Here is a 23575-nt window from a genome sequence, read left to right on the forward strand (position 1 = left end):
TGACAAAGCTCATGCTGTGGTTGATAGTGGAAAAGACAAAACATTTCCCAGTGTAGATGGTAGATTGATGGAACTCATGCATGTATTAGCTGGAATATATTGTGCTACAGTATAACTAGACATAAAGATATGTGCATTTTGGGGAGATTTGAGATACTTCGGGTTCTTTTACTATAAAAGGTGCTTTTAAAAGTCATACTATATCTAGTACTTGTCTTGCTCCTCTGTCATTCCTCTTAAAAAAGGAGAATGTTTAGGAAAGTCATTAAATGAATGCTTGTAAAGTCTGTCTTTACAAGCTTTTAAAGTACTGAATATTCATTGGAAGGACTGATGCTGAAGCTGAAACTCGAGTACTTTGGCTACCTGATGTGAATAATTGACTTATTGGAAAAGACCCTGATGCTGGGAAAGATTGAAGGCTGGAGGAGAATTGGATGACAGAGGATAAGATGGTTGGATGGCATCACCAACTCCGTGGGCATAAGTTTGAGCAAGCTCCGGGAGTTAGTGATGAATAGGGAAGCCTGGCATGCTGCAGTCCACGGAGTCGTAAAGAGTAGGACACAACTGAGCGACTGAACTGAACTGAAAGTCTGTCTAGCAGAGGAGTTACTTAACAGGAGTCAGTTTGATGGAAAACTACTTTAAGTGCAAGTTTAAGATAGGCCCTCCCTTGTTTGAGGGAATATTAATTGGTGCAACCACTATGGAAAACACTAGGAGGTTCCTTAAAACTAAAAATAGAGTTGCCATATAATCCTTCAATCCCACTCCTGGGCATATATCAGGAGAAAACTCTTAATTCAGAAATATACATGCACCCACAGGTTCTTAGCAGCACTATTTACAATAGCCAGGACATGGAAGCCACCTTAATGTCCATCAACAGATGAATGGAATAAAGAAGTGAAAGTGGTGTGTGTGTATATATATATGTGTATGTATGTATGTGTGTGTATATATATGTATACACACACATGTGCAAAATGGAATAATAGTCATAAAAATGAATGAAATACTGCCATTTGCAGCAACATAGAAGGACCTAGAGGTTATCATATTAAAGTGAAATAAGTCAGAAAGAGAAAGATATATATATCTAGTATCACTTGTACATAGAATCTAAAATATGATACAAGCAAACTTATTTACAAAACGGAAACAGATTCACAGACTTACAGTTACCACAGGGGCAAGAGGGTAGAGGAGGAATAAGTTAGGAGTTTGGGATTAGCAGATATGAACTACTATATATAAAATAGATAAACAACAAAATTCTATGGTATAACGCAGGAAACTGTATTCAATATCCTGTAATAAACCATAATGGAAAAGAATATGAACCACTTTACACCAGAAACTTAATAATACAACAACTGTAAATCAACTGTACTTCAGTTAAAAAAAAAATATAGGCTCTTCCTCCTTCTTGTGGAATCGCAGGCTTTCAATTCAACTTTGGTGTTCAAAATCGTGCTGTAATTTTATATAGGACCACTGGAGTGGTCTGCCAAAACTTTGTCCAAAAATATCCTTGAAAATGATGACCTATACCAAGGGACTTCCCTGGTGGCTCAGCTGGTTAAGAATCCACCTGTACTATGAGAGACCTGGGTTCGATCCCTGGGTTGGGAAGAACCCCTAGAGAAGGGAATGGCTACTCCAGTATTCTGGCCTGGAGAATTCCATGTACTACAGTCCATGTACTACAGTCCATGGCGTAGCAAAAACACAGCTGAGCAACTTTCACACACACACCAAGGGACCACTTTCTAAAACATGCTAGTAAAGACAGCCACATTATTTGTCATCCTGTTTTGGAAGTCATGAAAATGTTGATTGTATTAGTCAAGAGTAGCTTATTGTTTGAAGTTTCAGAATTGCGTTATTTTCACATTAAGATAGTGATTAGGTTGTTCTATCAGTTCCGTTCATACATACCTATATAACTTCTTCTATAGCCAGATTCATTCCATTCATGAAACTAATTTCAAAACCTAAAAATATAGTAGGAAAATTTTAGTAACTTTTCCTAATGTTAAATATTTTTAGTAGTTATGGTTTCTAGTCAAATAATTATTGTTAAATATTTTTACTGCCTTCTGTTTTAACATGAGGGCTTCCCTGGTGGCTCAGGAGTAAAGAATCTGCCTGCCAATGCAGGAGACACATGTTCGACCCCTGGATCAGGAATATCCCTTGGAGAAGGAAATGGCAACCCACTCCAGTATTCCTGCCTGGGAAATCCCATGAACAGAGGAGCCTGGTGTGCTCCATCTAGTCCATGGAGTTGCAGAAGAGTCAGACATGACCAAGTGACTAAACCACATTTTGTCATGAACATTTGATTCTCTGACTGCTGTAATTACAGAATTCATTCATTCTCCAGATGTTTATTGAGCACCTACTTTATACTAGTGCCATTGCTAGATTCTGGGGGTGCAGTGGTGAGCAAAAAAGGGAAGGAGATTGCTACTAAAGAAGAATCCTTGTTATTTTATTCCCTAATACCCCTCTCTGCTACTCTCTCTCCTTCAACCCCTCTTACATAGGGCTATGTGTTTGGTAGAGCATACAAGAAAAACTTAAATGAGAAGATGGGGTCTGAAATAGTAATTGATATCTATAGATTAAAGTTGAGTTTTAGGTTTTAATTAAACCTGCAAAGGATGGGAATATAGGGGGGGAAAGAGGAAAGTCATTGTAATAATAAGAGTAACAAACATATGTGATATTTCTTTTTAAAGCTATTTATGTAAGTTCTAAATATGTGTTATGTAGAATGCTAACAACTGATACATTGCATAGAATCTTACAGCTGGAAGGTTTAGGAGAGTCATGTACTCAGAGTTTCTGTCAGTATAGGTCTCCTTCTGTTAACATCCATTCATACACTGTTGATCGTCTGCAGTGATGTAGAAATCACTCCCTCACCATCAGTTCTGTTTTGGAGACAACACTAATAATTTGGTTGCTTTTGTTTTTACCGCTGAACTAAAAGCTACTTTGCTGTAAATTTCTCTTGATCTTAATTCTGCCTTTCGAGCTACATAAAATCAACTTAATTATGTCTCTACATCTCTGTCTTTAAGATGTACAAAAACATGCTCAATAAATATTTTTAGAACAAATAAATGGATGTCCCTTCAGGATTTCTCTTCTTGATACTGTGAAGAGGAAATATGGGGTTAAGTCAGTTTTATGAGAACAAACATAGGCAGCCAATATAATGGAGAGGGGGTTAGTGGTAGCTGGTTCAGAGCATGGTTTTTGTACTTCTCAAGCAGAGCCAAACATACTGCTTTTTTTATAGATACAAATGAAGCCAAGTGTAATATAATCCAAATTTAAATATAGATTGGGGTTTATATTATTTATGCGAGGCTCTTTGAGGTCATACACCTTGGATTTCTAGGCTAACATTAACTTATTATTTAATGGGATTGGCTTCCTCATTAACCCTGTGCCATTGAACAGTAGATAGTCTGAAATAAATTATGGCTAACATTAACATGTTTTTTTAAATTAGAGTTTGTGTTTGTTGAAACACACAATTTAAATAATTGGAGGGAGTGTATTAACTCTTAGGAAGTTAACCCTCAAATCAAAGTTCGACGTAAATAATCCACAGTGAGGGTATGCCACAATGGAATAGATAATTGAGTTGGTGCTACAGTACAGATTTTGGTTCTTAATTGAGACATTTAAAAGTTTTATTTGATACTCCTTACTTTTTATACAAATATGGTCTGGTGAGAAAAACTGTCAAATTTTACATCAAACCCATGTATTTTTCATAGCAGCAAACCTTTCTCTAGTTCACTATTGTATTCCCATACTTAGCATAATGGAGAGCTCAGAAAAAACTTTGCTGACTAAATAGGTGATTGTATAATAAATCTAATATGTTAGACATTTTATGTATGTATTTTATTTTTTTCTCTTCCAATATTAGTGATGAGTGAAGACCCTCTAATCAGCCTGTGTAGACCTCCTCTAAGAAGCTCAAGATCTGGTAAGAGATTGTTTTGTCTGTTGGTTCAGCTTTCTCATATTTTTAAATAGGATACTTAACATGTATTTATTGGAGAAGGCAATGGCACCTCACTCCAGTACTCTTGCCTGGAAAATCCCATGAACAGAGGAGCCTGGAAGGCTGCAGTCCATGGGGTCGCTAAGAGTCAGACATGACTGAGCGACTTCTCTTTCACTTTTCCCTTTCATGCATTGGAGAAGGAAATGGCAACCCACTCCCATGTTCTTGCCTGGAGAATCCCAGGGACGGGGGAGCCTAGCGGGCTACCGTCTATGGGGTCGCACAGAGTCGGACACGACTGAAGTGACTTAGCAGCCACAAGAACATGTATTTATATGGTTAGAAGTTCAAAATTTCTATAAATATACGATGGAAAGTCTCCCAGCTCCTTTTGTTGTTTGTCCACCCAGTTTCCTTAAGCAACCAGTGCTGTCAGTTTCTTAGGTAGTCTTCCAGAGATATTTTATGGAGATACAAGGGAATTCATGTATAAATCATCTTTTCCTATCTTTTTTAACCCACATTTTAGCCCAATAATTGCTCTTTTCTGTACCTTCTTACTGTTGATTTTTACTTAAAATATATTGAGACATCCTTCCATATAAGTGTATAAAATAATTTTTTCATTCTTTTTTAGAGGTTGTGTCCTTGTATGTTGCTATGATTCTTTTTGTTAGCAAAATGGTTTTAAATTAATGTCAGGGACTTTTTATTCTTCCCAGTATAGTGCTAATAAAAAATTGAAGACTGAGCCTTTGTGGCTCAGGGCTATAAATTTTTCCTGCCTTAACTGCATTTCTTCCCCTGTGGGTCAGCTGGTAAAGAATTCGCCTTCTATGCAGGAGACCTGGGTTTCATCCCTCGGGTGGAAAGATCCTCTGGAGAAGGGAAAGGCTACCCACTCCAGTATCCTGCCTGGAGAATTCCATGGACTGTATAGTCATGGGGTCACAAAGAGTCGGACATGACTGAACAACTTTCACTTTAAGACCTAAGAAGAGTATTGCCCTTAAATTGATTTCGTAACTATGAAAGAAAACTAGGAATGTCATTCCAAGAGATCTGCTTCATTTTTAGAGTTTCCCAGCCCATAAGGGTGCTTTATTGTAGGAACTAAAAAGGAAACATTTACCTTCACATGAGGTTTCTACTCCTCGGTTATTCTCTTTTAAAAAAAGTTAGGTTGATTTTTTTTTTTTTTTCTGATAGATGACTGTCCTTTTAAGTGATAAAAATCTGTTAAGGTTTTGATGATGAACCTGTGGTAAAGAACCATATGATGCATTTCCTTTTAAGCACTAATCATTTTATTGCTATCTCTCTTGCAGATTTGGCACGCAAAACAAACGGAAATACTAAAATGAGTGAATTAGGTTTGTTTATCTCTAATTCTTATAGGTTCTCTTTGAGGCTTCGAATTATCAGTAGAATGCAGGAGTACTTTCATTTGGTCACTGGCTTGAAAATATTTGTTCATTATTTCAGCTTGAGGGACTTGAATACCCTTCACGCCTCACACCAACACATTCCATAAATCTCTTGGAATAAGAAAGCCTATAGTAGAAATAGCCTTGGTTTTTATTCTCTGAAATTATGTCCTTTGTTATATTATTGTTTAAGTTCACGTAAGAAAATGTCATAACCTATATTTTAGTTTTTATTAGCAGTTATTAAGTTAACACTATTGTGAGAAAAGAGATAACAACTTACCAATTAAGTTTTTTCTTGCTTTAGAAAGTGAATTGGAAATTTTTCTGTAGTAAGTTGTGTCCTTTGCCATGTTTGTTGAAGTGATTTATATTCTTTTCAGGATTTGCCTTGATATAGGACTTGAGCTACCAAGATCTGTGGCTTTAAGTGAACTTACATTGATTGTGGTTGGACTTAGTCTTAAGTTACAAATTTTCTAAATCTGGAGATGAGTCAAAGGAGAGAAGCTTCATTTTTCTTTATAAATAGTTGCAACTTGTTTTAAATTTGTCTTCCACTTAAGCTCAATTTTTTTTAGAGACTTCAGAATTTACAGTGTCTGGGTACTGAAAATGATCCTTGTAGTATGCAACTTATCATGTGTACTTTTACCTACCAATTTCTCAAATGCTCTATATAAAAACTTAAAAAATAATTTCTTTTGAGTCTTAAATAGAAGCAAACTTGTAGATGAAATAATCTAGCACTTTTATGTTCTTTCTATGCTAGATTTAGAAATTATTTCTGTAAGTACTTTATAATAAAAACTAACTTTAAAAAAGGTACTTTCAGCTTAAAGGAAATTTCTGTGAGATCAATAAAGAATGACACCCCTTTTTTTTCCCCCAATAGTAATGCTAGTAAATCTTGAAATGTATAAAATGGCTGTTCATGGAGCTTGAACATTTGTGATATTTCTAGACTATTCTTTATTCTCTTCTTCTTGCTGCGCCACTCTCTTGTTCTCCAAAGCATGATTGGCATTGAATAGTAAGGTATCTATACCGGGGATCCCCAGAGTATAGCCTCTGAGTAAAATCTGACATGTGGTCTTGTTTTTATACAGCCTGTAAGCTAAGAAAAATTTTTACATTTTGTGGAATAAATATATATATGTATACACAGGCATATGACAGAGACTTTATGTGGCTAGAGAAGCCTAAAATATTTACTCTTTGGCCCTTGATGGAGAAAGTTTACCCATCTCTAATTACATTAATGGCAGACCTAAAGACAGCAAATCACCTAAATTATCATTTGTTCTAAGAATAAATTCAGAGAGTTAAATAACTGCCTTGACGTAGATTTATGTCCACACATAGACTGAACATTCCACACTAGGTTTTACTGACAACACAAAAAGGAGACACGGTGACTCCTGTCTTCTCTTTGAAAAAGCATGATCGTCTCACTTTTGAATCTTCATGCCTTTGTCCCCAGACACAACACAATTATGGTTTGTATTTCCTTGAATACCCTTCACGCCTCACACCAACACATTCCATAAATCTCTTGGAATAAGAAAGCCTATAGTAGAAATATCCTGGGACTTTGTATTTTTCTTTAAAACTGTGACCAGACAAAAGAAAGTGAACAGGAAGTGATACAGATAATGGTTGATGTCCACCAGAGGAGGTGGTTTTAAGTGATCTGTTTTTTATAACAAACTGAAAGACCTTAAACTTCTGAAGTATCTTTTCCTAGTTGGTTAAAACTGTTAGAAAAGTGACACCTCCTTAACAGCACATTTAATTATTGCCATTTGTCTAAAAGCCACAGCCTTTGTAATTTTTTTAAAATAACCTTTTTTTGGTTAGGGTATTATTGCTCCAAATAGAATTCTAATGTCTAGAAAGTTTTCACATGTATGTAGGAAAGAGTAATACTTAAAAAAAAATTTTTTTTAATGCTTTAGCTTCCCCCATGTAGCAGCCAAGAAGTTGAGAATAAAGGAAGCTGAATGACAAAAGAGGGAAATGAAATTAAAAGCTATATAGTCATAGATACTGCTGATTCATCATCAGTTTGTATTTGGATATTTATCTATACATTCTTTGCTGCTTGGGTAAAAAAAATTGTTATAAGCATTAAAATAGTGGTATATGTATATGGTAGAGAAGAGCCCTACTCTGTGGAAGAGGTCAGGAAGATTTAATGGCGATAAAATTAGAATTTTGAAGGATGCAGAACAGGCAAAATGAGAAGGAGAGTTGTAAATACTACAGTTTGTCTTGTAATAGAATGTCACTCTTTTATGTTTAGAGTTCAGGCAATATGAGAAACTCCTCTACATTAGAAACAACACTCACATTAACTGTGGCTCCTTGAACTATCTTGTGGTAAATGATTTTCAGAATGACATTCTCAATTGGTAAACTTGGGTTTCTAGAGTGAGAACTATGTTTTAAAATGTGTATACAATCAGGACAAAAGCCTATTACAGTGAAGAGTATTTGTCAACTATATAAAATGTATTGTTTAAGGTGTCTTAATTCATAAAATCCTGCTGGATTATAAGGCACAAAATAATGCTGTTTTTTGTTCTTAGTGATGTTACCATGATAGCCTTGCTTGATAAATTATTATTTATGTCTTATATAGTCTGATAAATATTTACTGTTAGGAACATGGAATTCTAAAGAAAGGATTTTTAGACCCTATGTTAAATGTCTTAAAAGTGTTCAAAAATAGATTAAATCCATGATTTATTTAATACTTCGTATTAAAAGCAAGTGCAGAACTCCCTTATAGAAGCTGATTTAAAAATATTTCTAAATTCTTCACTGTGCTAATTAAAACTAATTGACATAACTAACATAAACAGAAAAAAGGGAGATTGAATTGTAGGCAACCTGGTATAGAAAGGATTAATTATTAGTTAATTTGCTCTAGACAATTGACATAGATTTGCAAAAGTATTGTGGAAATATATTTTATCAGGATGAAAAAAGAGGGATTACTGTACTATTTGTTTTTTCTGATAGTTTGTGAATGAATGTAAATTTTCAACATACTTTTATTTCCATTAATACAGATTCAAAAATCAGTTCAGCCTTAAATTTTGCTACAACAAATAATTTTTGAACTATATAAAACATAATGCCCCAATATAAATGTGATTTTAACAAAGCTACTGTATTACATTTAGGTATTGTTGGAACCTCTCATTTTAGAAAGAATTCACTTCTCAGCTTTCCCCCCATTCATTCATTTTACTCAAAAAATTATTGAGGGAGACTTTTTAAAAAGGTTCCACATGTAAGGAGCTTGGAAGTCACCACTTTAGCCTAATAACATGTCAAAAACTGACAACTGAAAAATCAACAACTCTTCTTCCATCCATAAGAGAGGAAATGACACAGGTCAAATCACTGCCCCCAAGGTTTGAGAAATGGGCAAATACAGGAAGTCATAGCTTGCTGGAGCCGAGACTCACAAGTGGAAGCCTCTGCGGGAGGTAGTGCTGGGTAGGAAAACCTGAACTGCAGTTAATGAATTGTTGGATGTTCTGTGTGGACAAGTCTGAAGAGTTAAAAAATTTCAACAGGACCCAGTCTAAGGCGGGCCCCTACTGTGTTGTGAAATTTACCTCCAGAGGCTCAGCCAGGCTCACATTTAAAAAAAAAAAAAAATCCCTTCATACTTCTGCAAGTTAGAAGGATCCCAAAAGGCAGCATTTTGAAACGTGCCAGGGTATTCTGTTCTTAACAAGACAAGCCCTCAAGGAAATCTCGTTAACTGGAGCCTATTGGTCTAGTCAAGGCTATGGTTTTTCCAGCGGTCATGTATGGATGTGAGAGTTGGACTATGAAGAAAGCTGAGCACCGAAGAATTGATGCTTTTGAACTGTGGTGTTGGAGAAGACTCTTGAGAGTCCCTTGGACTGCAAGGAGATCCAACCAGTCCATTCTAAAGGAGATCAGTCCTAGGTGTTCATTGGAAGGACTGATGCTGAAGCTGAAACTCCAATCCTTTGGCCACCTGATGTGAAGAGCTGATTCATTGGAAAAGACCCTGATGCTGGGAAAGATTGAGAGCGGGAAGAGAAGGGGACGACAGTGGATGAGATGATTGGATGGCATCACTGACTCAATGGACATGAATTTGGGTAAACTCCGGGAGTTGGTGATGGACAGGGAGGCCTGGCGTGCTGCGGTGCATGAGGTTGCAAAGAGTCGGACACGACTGAGCAACTGAACTGAACCAAACTGAACCTACTGTATCAAAGCCCAGCTGACTTGAGAGATGGGAAATAAACCCAACTCCAGACCATTCTGAGCATTCTATTTCACCTAAACAGGAACAGGAAAAACTTTGAACTGTTGTGAAGTTCATGGTCTTGAGGCATAAGCTTACTAAAAAGTGGACACCTAGAGCTGTAAGATACTTCCCTTCTCCCAGGATACTGCCCCTCCCTCAACACCTTACCACCACTTTACTAAAGACCTATTTACAGCACTATTCTTTTTACCCAGTACATCAAGAAAAAAATTATAAAACATGACAAAATGCAAAAAAGCAGTTTGAAAAGATAGAGCAATATCAACCAGATATGGCATGGATATTAGAATTATCAGATCAGGAATTTAAAGCAACTATGATTTAATCTGGTACAGACTCTGATGGATAAAGTAGACTACATGCAAGAACAGATGAACAATGTCAGCAAAGAAGTAGAAATCCTAAGAAAGAATCAAATGCTGCAGATAAAAAACACTTAACAGAAATGAAGAATCTTGATGGGCTTGTTGGAGTGGACATGGCTTAGACTCTCTAGCAATAGAATATCAATAGCATTCTCAAAGAAATGATAATATATGACATGATTTGTTAGCTAGTCCTATGATAATACAGCAATATATAAATGTATCAAATCAACACATTATATACCTTACACATGACACAATGTTAAATATCAGTATATCTCAATTAAAAAAAAACAGAATCCTTAAAAACCAAAAAGCAAAGAGAACAATGACTAAATAATACAGAATATCCTACACTGTGCAACAGCTACAAAAGGTATAACGTATGGATACTGTGAATAACAGAGAAGAAAGGAATAGAGGAAATGTTTGAAATATTAATGACTGTGTGCATGTGTGCTCAGTTGCATCCGACTCTTTGCTACCCCATGAACTATAGCCTGCCAGGCTCCTCTGTCCTTGGGATTTAGGCAAGAATACTCGAGTGGGCTGCCATTTCTTCCTCCAGGGTATCTTCCTGATCCACGGGATTGAACCTGCATCTACTGCGTCTCCTGCATTGCCAGGTGGATTCTTTACCACTTGAGGTACCTGGGAAGCCCCGTAATGACTAAGAGTTTCCCAAGTTAACGTCAAACACTAAACTCAGATCCAGTAATCTCACAAACACCAAGAAAGATAAATGCCAAAAATAAAAATACACTTAGGCATATCTTTGTTAAGCCACAGAAAGTAAAAAAAAAAAAAAAAAGAAGAAACCTAAACAAAGCCTGAGGAAGACAACACATGACCTGTAAAGGAATAAAGGTCAGAATTACATCTAACATCTCAGAAAGCATGCAAGCAAGAAGAGATCGGAGTAAAAGATTTAAAGTGTTCAAAGGAAAAAACCCACCAACCTGGACTATTGTACCATGCAAACCTATCCTTCAAAGGTGAAGCCTCTGCCCAAGATAACTAAGAAAAAAAGAAAAGGAAAGAAGGGAAAAAATGGAGGGGGATAAAAGGTAGGATGCAAGTTACGTCAAGAATTAAAGAGGGGACACTGTATATCCTATGGAAATTAAAAGGATAACATGGGAATATTATGAACAACTTTATGCCCACCAATTTGATAACCTAGATGAGATGTAACTGATTCCTTGAAAGATATAATCTGCCAAAATTCACTCGAAATAGGTGATCTGAATAGCTCTATATCTCTTAAATAAATTGAATCAACAATTAATAACCTTCCAAAATAGAAAGCATGAGGCCCAAGTGAGTTTCTTAGTGAATTCTATCAAACATTGAAGGAAGAAATTATGCCAATTCTCTACAATCTCTTGGAGGATGGAAGCAGAGGAAGCAACTTTCTAACTCATTCTGTGAGACCAGCATTATGCTGATACCAAAACCAGACAAAAACATTAGAAAAAACTATAGACCACCAGCGTCAGAAACACAGCAGTGTGAAACATCTACCTTACCTTTGTCTCCCCTTCACTCCATAGCCAGTGAAAAATCCACAGCTTAACAAAAGCGTCTCTGCTAAAAGCAACAGGATGCTGGAGAAATCCACACATCTGTGCATCTACAGGTGGGTGAAATGTAATACTTGGTGGAAGGGGAACTGAGGTAATAGTGGAAAGGGGGCTGCAATTTGGGTCCATTGATGGGAACAGCAGAGCCCAGAGACAGAGAACTCAGAAACAGCAAGAAAGGCTATACGCATGACTCGAGCGAACCAACCGGCCTGGCACCCAAGGCCACAAGTAACTGGTCAATGGCAGCAGTGGGGCCTGGGACCCCAAATCAACAGCCACTGAGGTGCCCACATCCACATCACCTCGCATTCACAGTGGCAGAGCCTGCAAACCTTATAACAGATGAGGAAGAGTTGCCTGTGTGATTCCAGTCCCTCTGCCCCCTCCATCATCTTCCCTCATGATGGAGCTTGTGTCTCAGGGGATCCCAGATACAAGGAATGGAAAGAGCCCACTATCCTGGTGATGAAAAAGGCTCTAGCACAGGCAAGGAGCTATGACCCTGGTGGCACAAAAAAACTGCAACAAAGGCACAGTCACACCTCTTACAGAGAAGGTGGGGTCTATAAAATGCCATTCAGATAGATGTAACCAGTGGCAGCTTAGGTAAGAAAAACAAAACCCATGTGATAGTGCCACCAACTGGAAAACAAAGGAGTCTAACTTCTCACCTATCATTTAATATCAAATGCGCTGACAGAGGAACAGTTCATCATCAAACAACACAAAGAACCACAGTAACAGTATACCACAAAAAGAAAATGACAGTTCTCCAGAAACAAAAAGTCATGAAATACTGTAACTGACTGTTAGAGAATTTAAAAGTTATGAAGATAATCAAAGATATATAATACTCAGGAGATACTCAAAGATATAATAAAACTCAGTTTAATGAGCTCACTGATAAGACTAATGGGCAGAAAGATTGCCTTACCAAAATATTAAAATTCTGAAACAAATTCTGGAGCTAAAGAACACAATAAATAAGATGAAGAATTCACTAGAATGAGAGCAGACCACATGAAGAGAGAATTTAGTTCAGTCGCTCAATCGTGTCCGACTGTTTGCAACCCCATGGACTGCAGCACGCCAGGCCTCCCTGTCCATCACCAACTCCCAGAGCTTGCTCAAACTCACATCCATCACGTCGATGATGCCATCCAGCCATCTCATCCTCTGTCATCCCCTTTTCCTCCCACCTTCAATCTTTCTCAGCATCAGAGTCTTTTCAAATGAGTCAGTTCTTTGCATCAGGTGGCCAAAGTATTGGAGTTTCAGCTTCAGCATCAGTCCTTCCAATGAACACCCAGGACTGATTTCCTTTAGAATGGACTGGTTTGATTGCCTTGCAGTCCAAGGGACTCTCAAGAGTCTTCTCCAATACCACAGTTCCAAAGCATCAATTCTTCGGCGCTCAGCTTTCTTTATAGTCCAGTTCTCACATCCATACATGACAACTGGAAAAACCACAGCTTTGACTGGACAAACCTTTGTCGGCAAAGTAATGTCAAAGTAATGAAGAGAGAGGTAGGGACGTCTAGATAGAAATCTAGAAATAATACAAGTAGATGAGAAAAGAGAAATAAGATGTTTTAAAAATGAAGGAGTCCTAAATACTCAAAATTCAATGACAGTATTTTAAAGGCAGCCAGAGAAAAAAATGGTGACCTACAAAGGAACCCTCATTAGGCTATTGGTGAATTTCTCAGCAGAAACCCTACAGGCCAAGAAGGAATAGAATGACATTTTCAAAATACTGAAAACTAGAAACTGGCACAGAAGAATACTCTATCCACCAAAGTTATCATTCAGATATAAAGGAGAAAAAGACTCTCCCAGACAAAAACTGATGGAGTTCAACACTAAACGTGCCTTGCAAAGTATATTGAAAGGGGCTCTTCAACCAGAAACAAAGTGGCCAAAATGTGCAAAACTTTGAGCAAGGTGATAAGTAGAGCCAGAAAATTCCAACTGTCTATCAGAAAAGGTTTTTAAACCATCTGTTATCACATAAAGATTAAAGGGAGAAAAAAGCAGAATAATAAATAGAGCTATCTCACTTTGATAACAGACTCACAACTTAAAAAGGGATAATTTAAGACAACAAAAAGATAAAAGGAAAAGAGGAAAAGGACAGAACTTGTATAGGTAAATGAAGATAAGACGCTGTCAACAGAAAATGGACTATTTTAACTGAGATACTTCATACAAAACTTGGGATAAGCATTAAGCAGAGACACAAAACATGAGAGGAACCTTTGGAAAATATCTTAGAAAATCACCAAACCAAAATGGCAACAGAAATACAAGGAGAAACAATGAAGATATAGATCAACTAGAAAAAAAAAAAAAAAGAAAGATATAATAGTAGAACTGTCCTTATCTATCAGTAATCACCATAAATATAAATGGATTGTACTCACCAGTCAAAAGACACAGAGTGGCTGGATGGGTTGAAAAACAAGTACATGTTGCCTCTAGACCTCAGCTCTAAAGAGGCTAGAGCTCTAAACGTAGGCGAAAAGTAAAGGCATGGAAGATAATACATGAAGCAAATAGCAGCCAAAAGAAAGCTGCTATCTCTGTACTCATATCTGGAAAAATAGACTTCAAGCCAAAAAAGGTAGCAAGATGTAAAAATGAACAGTATACAGTAATGAGACAGCCCATCAAGAAGACATTACAATGATTATCATGTTTGCATCTAACAGGCACACCAAAGTGTATTAAAGCAATTGTTAACAGACCTAAAGGGAGAAAGCGACAGCAACATAAGAATAGGGCATTTTAACACCTCACTTTCATCAGTGAGTAGATCTTTCAGATGAAAGTCAACGAGGAAACACTGACTTTAAATTAAACATTAGACCAGATTGATTTGACAGATTTTTAAAGAACATTCCATCCAAACGCAGCAGAATATGCTTTCTTCTCAAGTGAACACAGCGCTTTCTCAAGGATAGACAATATGTTGCGGCATAAAACAAGTCTCAGTAAGTTTAAGAAGATTGAAATCATATGCATCCTCTCTGATCACAGTGGAATGAAACTGGAAATCAACTACAAGAAGAAAACTGGAAAAGTCACAAATAGGGAAACTGAACAACTATTGGGTAAATGATGGAACAAACGCAAAATTTAACAAGTGAGATTGCATCAAACTAAAAAACCTGCGCACAGCAAATGAAACCATTGAGAGAATGAAAAAATAACCTACTGAATGGGAGAAAGTATTTGCAAATGATACATCAAATATGGGGTTAATATCGAAAATATATGAAGATCTCATACAACTCAAAAATTTTAAAACCCCAGACAACCTGGTTAAAAATTGGACAGAGGAGCTGAATAAATGTTTTTTTCTAAGAGACACACAGATGGCTAACAGATTCATGAAAAAATGTTCATAACTGATTATTAAGGAAATACAAATCAAAATCACAGTGAGATATCACCTCACACGTGTCAGAATTCTCAAAAAAGGAAAGATAAAGCAAGTGTTGGCAAGGATGTGGAAGAAAGGGGCTCTTCATACATTATTGGTGAAAATGTAGATTGATACAGTGACTGGAAGACTGTATGAAAATTCCTTAAAAAATTAAGAATAGAACTACCATATGATCCAGCTATCCCACTCCTGGGCATTTATCCAAAGAATATGAAGATACTAATCTGAAGTGATATCTGCATTGCCACTTACCTCCATGATCATCACAGCATTAGTTACAGTATCCAAGATATGGAAACAACCCAAGTGCCTATCAACAGATAAGTGGATAAAGAAGATGTGGTATATATATATACACACACACACACATATATATAACATATATACAGTGTAATACGACTCAGTAATAAAAAGATGGCATTTTGCCATTTGTGACAATGTGTATGGATCTTGAGGGCATAATGCTAAGTAAGATAAGTCAGAGGAAGACATAGATATGATTTCATTCATATGTAGAATATAAAAAGCTAATATTTAAAATAAATGAACAAACCAAACAAAAGTAAGCATGTAGATATAGAGAACAAAGTATTGATTATCAAAAGGGAAAGAACAGTGGGGAAGGGGAAGTAGGTAAAGGGGGATCAAATATTTGATTGTGAGCACATAGATGGAGATATGTAATGCTGTCTGCATGAAACTTATAGATCAGTGTTCCTTAAATATTTGAAACTGTTTTACAAACTACAGACTAATATTTCTCATGAACACAGACACTAAAAGTACAAGAATACACTACAACCAAATAGGATTTATCCCAGGTGTCCAAAGCCTGATTTAACATTTGAAAATCAACTCATATAATCATTAACAGAGTAAAGAAAAATCATACAATAATGTCAATAGATGCAGAAAAAAAGCATTTGATAGAGTCCAACACCCACTCATGATAAAAAATTAGGAATAGAGATAAACTGTCTCAACTTGATAAAGACTGTCTGCAGAAACTATAGCTAATATCGTGTATAGGTAAGGAACTGGAACCTTTTGTACTAACCTCAGGTGCATGGCAAAGATGACCTTGCTCACCACTTTTAAACATCAGGCTGGAAGTTCTAACTAGTGCAGTAAGAGAAAAGGAAATAAAAGATATAGAGATTGAGAAGGAAGAACTAAAACTGTCTTTATTCACAGATGATATGACTGTCTGTAGGAAATCCAAAAGAATGGACCAAAAACTTCCTGGCACTTAGAAGCCATCATGCAAGTTTGTAGGATACAAGGTTAATCACAAAAGTCAAGCAATTTCTTACATACCAGCAATGAATGAGATAATTGAAAATAAAAAACAATATCATTAGCATATCCCACAATGTAATACTTAGATATAAATACAAAACTTGATGAGTGGGGAGATGTTCCATGTTTATGGATAGGAGGATCCAGTATTGTCAAGATGTCATTTCTTCCCAACAATCAGTAGCTTCAATGCAACAACTGAACAAAATCCCAGCAAGTTAACTCATGGATATCAACAAATTGGTCCCAAAGTTTATGTGGAGAAACAAAAGACCCCGAGTAACTAACAGAATATTGGAAGAATAAAGTAGGACAGAACTCCAAGGTAAACTAAACCTAAAGCTACAGTAACTGAGACAATGTGGTATTGTCAAAAGAATAAACAAATATATCATTGGAGTAGAGTACAGAGCCCATAGGTAGAGCCATATATAGTCAACTGATCTTTAACAAAGGAGTGAAGGCAATATAATGAAACAGAGAGTCTTTTTAACAGATGATACTGAAACAACTGGACATTACGTGAAGGAAAAAAAACAGAATCTGCACACAGACCTTAACACCTATCAGAAAAAATAACTCAAAATAGATCACAGACCCAAACGTAAGCACAAAGGTATAAAACTTGTAGATTACATAGAAGAAAAGCTAGATCGTTTGGTGGTGCCTTCTTAGGTATAAACCAAAAGCAGAATCCATGAGAGAAATAATTGATAGGCCAAATTTTGTAAGAATTAAAAACTTCTGCTCAGCAAAAAAACAGTGTCAAGGGAATGAGAAGGTAAGCCATAGACTATTTGCAAATGACGTATTTGAAAAGTACTGTTATCCAAAATATACAAAGAACTCTTCAAAACTCAACAATAAGAAAACAATGTAAAAAATGGGTCAAAGAGCATAATAGATAGCTCACGAAAGCAGTTAGATGGCAAATAAACATATGTAAAGATAGATGCTCTCCATTGTATGTCATCAGGGAAATGCAATTGAAAAAGTGAGATAGCACTACATACACTTAACAATACCAAATGCTGATATGAATGTACAGCAACAGGAAGTCCTCTTTGTTGCTGGTGGAAATGCAGGGTGGTCCCCTTTGAGGTTACTTTTATAGTTTCTTAAAAAACTAAACATACTCTTAGTATGCAACCCAGCAATCACACTCCTGGATATCTACCCAAAGAAGTTGAAAACTTAGGTCCACACGCAAACCTGTACACATGTGTGTGACACCTTTTTATTCATAATTGCCAAAACTTAAAAGCAACCAAGATATCTTTCCATAGGTGAATGGCTAAATAAACATCCAGACAATGGGATAATAAAGAACTATCAAATCATGAAGAGACATGGAAGAACCTTAAATATATCTTACTGAGTGAAAGAAACTAATCTGAAAAGGCTGCATACTGTATGATTCTCACTATATGGCATCCTGGAAAAAGCAAAACTCTTGAGACAGTAAAAAGATCAGTGATTGCCAAGGATTGGGGGTAGGAGATGGGGGAGCAACAAATAAGTCTGGCGCAGAAGATTTCTAGGACAGTGAAAATATTCTGTATAATACCATAATGGAATTATACATGTCATTGTACATTTGTCTAAACCCATAGAAGGTGCAGCATCAAGATAGAACTGCAAAAAGAAAAGTAGAGGCTGGGAGCATATGGGAAATCTCTCTCCCTCCTCCAGTTTCATGAATCATAAACTGCTTTAAAAAATTAATTTAAAAATTAATTTTTAAAATTACTGAGTGCTTACAATGTGCTGTTATTTTGAACAAAGCTGATGTAGTGGTAGAATAGAATTCTTGAGATCAGAAGAGTCTATTCAAGTCCTTTTTGTCGCTTGTCAGTCTTGACACCCTTAGACAGGGCACTCGGTATCTTTGAGCCTTACCTATCATAGTGTTCTCTTATAATGTTATGGGAATCAGATTAACACATGAAGTTTTTTGAAAACTAGCAACATGAAGATACTAAGGACTTACTGTTATTAAAATAACTAAGACATGACCATTGGCTCTTAAAAATATTTTTTTGTATGCCTTGTAAATAGTTGCATAAATGAATAAAGCAAAACTGCTGTGTAAAGAAGTACTGTTAATGGTTATGATTTAGAAAATTTTCAAAAAGAGGGCAATACCTTTTAATGTGAATGGAAATATTAACATTTTAATAGAATAGCGGTAAGACAGGTCTGACTTTCCAGTTTTCTGGTTGGGAAAAAGAAGATAAAATGAAAAGACAGTCTTTCTAAAGAAAGAATCCTGTGCTGTGCTGTGCTTATTCCTGTCCCACTCTTTGCAACCCCATGGACTATAGCCCACCAGGCTCCTCTGTCCATGATTCTCAGGCAAGTACTGGAATGGGTTGCCATGCCCTCCTTCAGGGGATCTTCCTGACCCAGGGATTGAAACCAAGTCTCCCACACTACAGGTGGATTCTTTATCTCTGAGCCACCAGGAAAGCCCAAGAATACTGGGGTTGATAGCCTAACACTTCTCCAGGAGACCTTCTTGACCCAGGAGTCAAATCTGAGTCTCCTGCATTGCAGGCAGATTCTTTACCAGCTGAGCAATCAGGGAAACCCAAAGAAAGAATTGCATAGTAGTATTAGCAGTTTTCTCAGAGTCAATTTTTTTTAGAGCAAAAATGTTGTCAAATGCTGATTTGCACTTGCCACTATTAAGTAAAAGTAGCTTGGCTAGTATTAATGTTATACCAATCTAATTAAACTGATTTTTAAAAATTATTTCCACATTCATAGAATGATGGGTTGCTAGTTGCCTTCTACAATACAATTCTTTTTTCTTTTGAAAAGCAAATAGGAGTTACAATCAACAGAGGAAGATCTGAAAGGAAACAAATTTTCATTCTGGTTCATTCTGTTCTCATATGATCATTCAGCAACATTTTAGCCCAATTGTGCAATTCTTGCATTTGGGTATATCTTCCTTTATTAAAAAAAAAAATCAGGAAATTCCCTGTGGTCCAGTGGTTGGGACTCTGCTCTTCCACTGCCAAGGCCCCAGCTTCAGTCCCTGATTGGGGAACTAAGATACCACAAGCCAAATGACACAGCCAAAAAACCCCCAAAAAAATCAGAATAGCCCATGTGAAAATACAGCATTTCTTTGACACATTTTACTCATTTATATTTGTCCAAATTCTCTGACTCTGAGAACAGTGGTGTATGTGGACCTGCTGGAACTAGGAGCGTTTCTTTACCTTTCTTACAATCTCTTCAGACTCACCAGTGCATTAAAACGCTGCTTTTTCAGCTCTGCTTGTGTGGTTGGCTTTTTCAAAGGAGTATCGGAAATCTAGCAGATATGAGAAAGAGAATACAGTAAACCTATTTACCAACTTGCTACTGCTGCTAAGTCACTTCAGTCGTGTCCGACTCTGTGCGACCCCATAGATGGCAGCCCACCAGGCTCCCCCATCCCTGGGATTCTCCAGACAAGAACACTGGAGTAGGTTGCCATTTCCTTCTCCAGTGCATTAAAGTGACAAGTGAAAGTGAAGTCGCTCAGTCTTGTCCGACCCTCAGCGACCCCATGGACTGCAGCCTTCCAGGCTCCTCCGTCCATGGGATTTTCCAGGCAAGAGTACTGGAGTGGGGTGCCATTGCCCTCTCTGATTTACCAACCTAGGGGACTCTATTTATCAACATAGAGCTTCACATTTTCTACAAACACAAGTTACATTTTATAATACAAATAGACCTCTCAGTAAAGAAACACAGTTTCTGATTCTAGTTTGTAGCATACTTATTCCTAAAATAGTGTAAAGGGAAATAATCCTTTCTTTTTTATGATTTAATGGGAAAAGTTTAATTGTTGTGATGTAATATTCACTTTCCTAAATTAAATGTTCTTATTGATTCCTGAACTTTGGCTTATGATGTTATATAGAACATGTATGCTTTTCTTTTCTAGAAGCTGCCAGTGTCCATCAGAAGGTCAATTACTTGGAAGAAGGTATTTTCACTTAAAATACCATGCAGTATTTTCTAAATCTTTCTGTTGTTGTTAAGATTAGAAGCACTTTTGGGAAGTATTTAAGAGAGAGGACAGAAAAGAAGGCCTTTTTCTTCAGGAAAAGAAATATTCATGCTTAAAATCTGAACTGTTAAATGGACAGGTAAAATAGGATAGAATGTGTGATGATGGCTTTTATGTATATATTAAGCATCTTTTGTGTGTTGAAATTAATTTAAGCAAAGCTAATATTTTCCATTTCTGTCATGTGCTAGCCTTTGATTATGGTATTAAAATAACTAGTTTTCCAAATCTTATCTTTGAATAGTACAGTAAAATTTAGTGTGTTTTTTAAATTAATTTATTTTTTAATTGAAGTATAATTGCTTTACAGAATTCTGTTGTTTTCTGTCAAACCTCAACATGAATCAGCCATAGGTTAGTCTGTTTTTAAGTTCACCATAATCTGAGATTAGTCCCCTGCATACTGAAATGTTTGTGGATGGGTGTATGTATACACACGCCCTGTTGGCAAACATACACACGTATATGCAAACACATTAGTGCATATACTAATCTTGTATGAATTTGTACTCTAATTGTACTTTTCCTCACCATAAGGTAAAACTTTCCTTCTGTTTAATCTTCGTTTGTTTACTTTTTTGCTCTAAAGCCTTAGAATACAATCTTACTGAGTATTCGTTTGGGATATAATTATGTACTTCAGAGAACATGAAATGAATGAGCTCAATTTTAGCTTATTTAGAACTTTGTGACTCAGGATAGTAAGCGTAATAAATAGCAATTTGATATCTGATTATTTAAAAGGCTTCATTTTAATGTCAGATTTTTATTTTTTTTTAATCCAGATCTTTAAAGATGTAGAATAAAGACTATAATAATGTGTTTTTATTTTGTTTTAGGGGAAACTGAAGAAAATGATCAAGACAGCTCTGACAGTGATGTTACTGTTAAAGTCAGATCCGGGGATTCTCTTGAGTCTGAAGGTAACATTGCTTTATGCTTTATGACTCTTTTCTTAGGAGCTGTAGCTCTAGGTAGAGTATAAAGTATTCTGTGAATTTGCTTTTTTAAAAAATATTTTAAAGTATTAAAACTACTTTTTAAAAAGTGTACTTTTAAACATTAAACATTTATGAAAATTACTGATTCCACATATGTATCTGATTAGTAACATAATATCTAACAAACAAATCACTTCTACCTTGCCTTGTTATTTGTGGTACATATCTTTTTGCACCAAAAAAAAGTTATTTGTGGTTTTTAAAAAACTTTGATAGAGAAACTAATCACACTGGCATAGACTCACCGTACTGTCAGGAGTGTTAGCTAGCTTTTAGGAAGTTTTAGTGAACTTAGATTACTACTTTTATCTCTGAATTGTTCAAATTCACATCAAGTTAGCAGTAACAGTTTCTGATTATTCATAAAAATTGATGTTTAAGTTTATTCAAGGAAAAAATCAGCTGAAGGAAAAAGAAGTACCAGCTTGAGGCTTAGTGAGAGTGCCGATCAAATTTGTAAACAGTGTAACTTATGAATAGTTTTATTTATATGTTAGTCCCATTGACAATAAAATCTCTACTTTTCCCCACCTTTTGAGAATTTCTATAATTTATTTATGTTTTACTTAATCATTCTATTTTCAAAATGAGCTCAGGAGCCAGTTTATGGGCATTTGATATTCTTTATATTTCCCATCCTTTGTCATGTTCCCTCATCCTTTCTTGACACATAAATCCCAACGGAGATGTGCAAAACTCTAATATAGTGGTTAAGATCATGACTCTTGAGTTTCACTGCGTTTCACTCTTCCAGTACTATTGATAGGTTTTGTGCCCTCAGGCAATTGCTTAACTTTTCTGTTCCTCAGTTTCCTCTCTGGTTTGTTGTGAGGTTAAATTACTCAGAGAATGCCTGGCAAATAGTAAACACTCAAATTACGTGCTGTTGTTAGTTGTTGTTAGTTTTCCTATATGCATACACCTGTGCTCCAAAACTGAGAGACTGATTAAGCCATTCATATAGCCGCTAGCTCAATACCATTGCCACCAGTGCTAGTCTTTGAAACCACATAAACCACAGGCTCTGTAATCCCTTTTGAATTCTAATAAATTCTTATTGAACCACATATACCCCATGCAGAAGAAAACTCTAGCTAAAGAACAAAGAAGTGAAGCATATTAGGAAGAATACTGATCTTTCTAGATTCTCTTCTGGGCCTGTTGTCACCGCAGAGGTGGGAGAAAATCCACTGGAGTGCAGAAGGCAAATATTAGAATTTAGTGTATTACAGCTTTTATTTCATCCATTTAAAATGTCTATTTTAGTTTGTTTTATAATATGTATATCAGTTAATATTATTTTAGTAATGCTTATATATAAACTTAAAATATATTTTGGAGATTATGCTCAAAAGTTTTTTAGTTATAGGAGTACACTAGCAAAACTACTTAGCCACTGCCTGGGGATGTGTCAGATACTTTTGCTCCCAAGATAGCAATCTGATTGCTTTTAAACATAATTTGTTATAAATTCTACTTGTAAATGAAAAAAAAATTGAAGATTTTTAAGAAGGGAAGACTAAAATACATAATATATTGATCACTTACAAGAAAAATTTAAAGCAAAATGGATGGTAATGATTCCAGGAAGACCCATTATTGTAAACTTTTAAGATTTTCCCCCATTCACAGGTGTCATTATTTCTTTTATCTCCTGCCATGTTCTGTATCTTACTTTTATCTTTAAAAAGAAAAGACAGATAATTAATTTTTCAGATATAACATGACCCTTTAGAAACTGTTTTTTAAAATAAATTATACATTCACATTCAAGTGTTGAATTCCCTGAGGTTTATCTGAATGTTTTTGCTCTTCTGATTATTCATTATTTTCTGGTAAATGTACACTTAGAAAGTTAAATGTGCTTTATAGTATACTATTTTTCTTTTTTGTTTTTAGACCAAACCACCAGATCGTCAAGTCAATATAAAGAATCACTTTGGCAGTCATCACAAAGTAGGTGAAACTGTAATTTACACTCTTAAAAGTCTAGCTGTGATTGTGGTCAAATGCTATT

The 23575-nt window shown here is 36.0% G+C and overlaps 1 protein-coding gene across 5 annotated transcripts in view; it reads left to right on the forward strand.

The window, feature by feature from the left end:
• The window catches only part of TOR1AIP1 (torsin 1A interacting protein 1), a 43239-nt gene that overhangs the window by 5029 nt on the left and 14635 nt on the right, over positions 1-23575 (forward strand). For 2 of the 5 annotated variants that reach the window (XM_068985825.1, XM_068985827.1), the window contains exons 3-7: positions 3959-4018; positions 5368-5412; positions 20432-20473; positions 21397-21480; positions 23458-23514. In XM_068985825.1, the coding sequence (XP_068841926.1) occupies positions 3959-4018; positions 5368-5412; positions 20432-20473; positions 21397-21480; positions 23458-23514 (288 nt within the window). The remainder of the gene's footprint in view (positions 1-3958; positions 4019-5367; positions 5413-20431; positions 20474-21396; positions 21481-23457; positions 23515-23575) is intronic. The other 3 variants (XM_068985826.1, XM_068985829.1, XM_068985828.1) reach the window with 2 other exon arrangements.

The sequence above is a fragment of the Capricornis sumatraensis genome, chromosome 14 (genome assembly GCF_032405125.1).
Source record: "Capricornis sumatraensis isolate serow.1 chromosome 14, serow.2, whole genome shotgun sequence".
NCBI classification, from domain to species: Eukaryota; Metazoa; Chordata; class Mammalia; order Artiodactyla; family Bovidae; genus Capricornis; species Capricornis sumatraensis.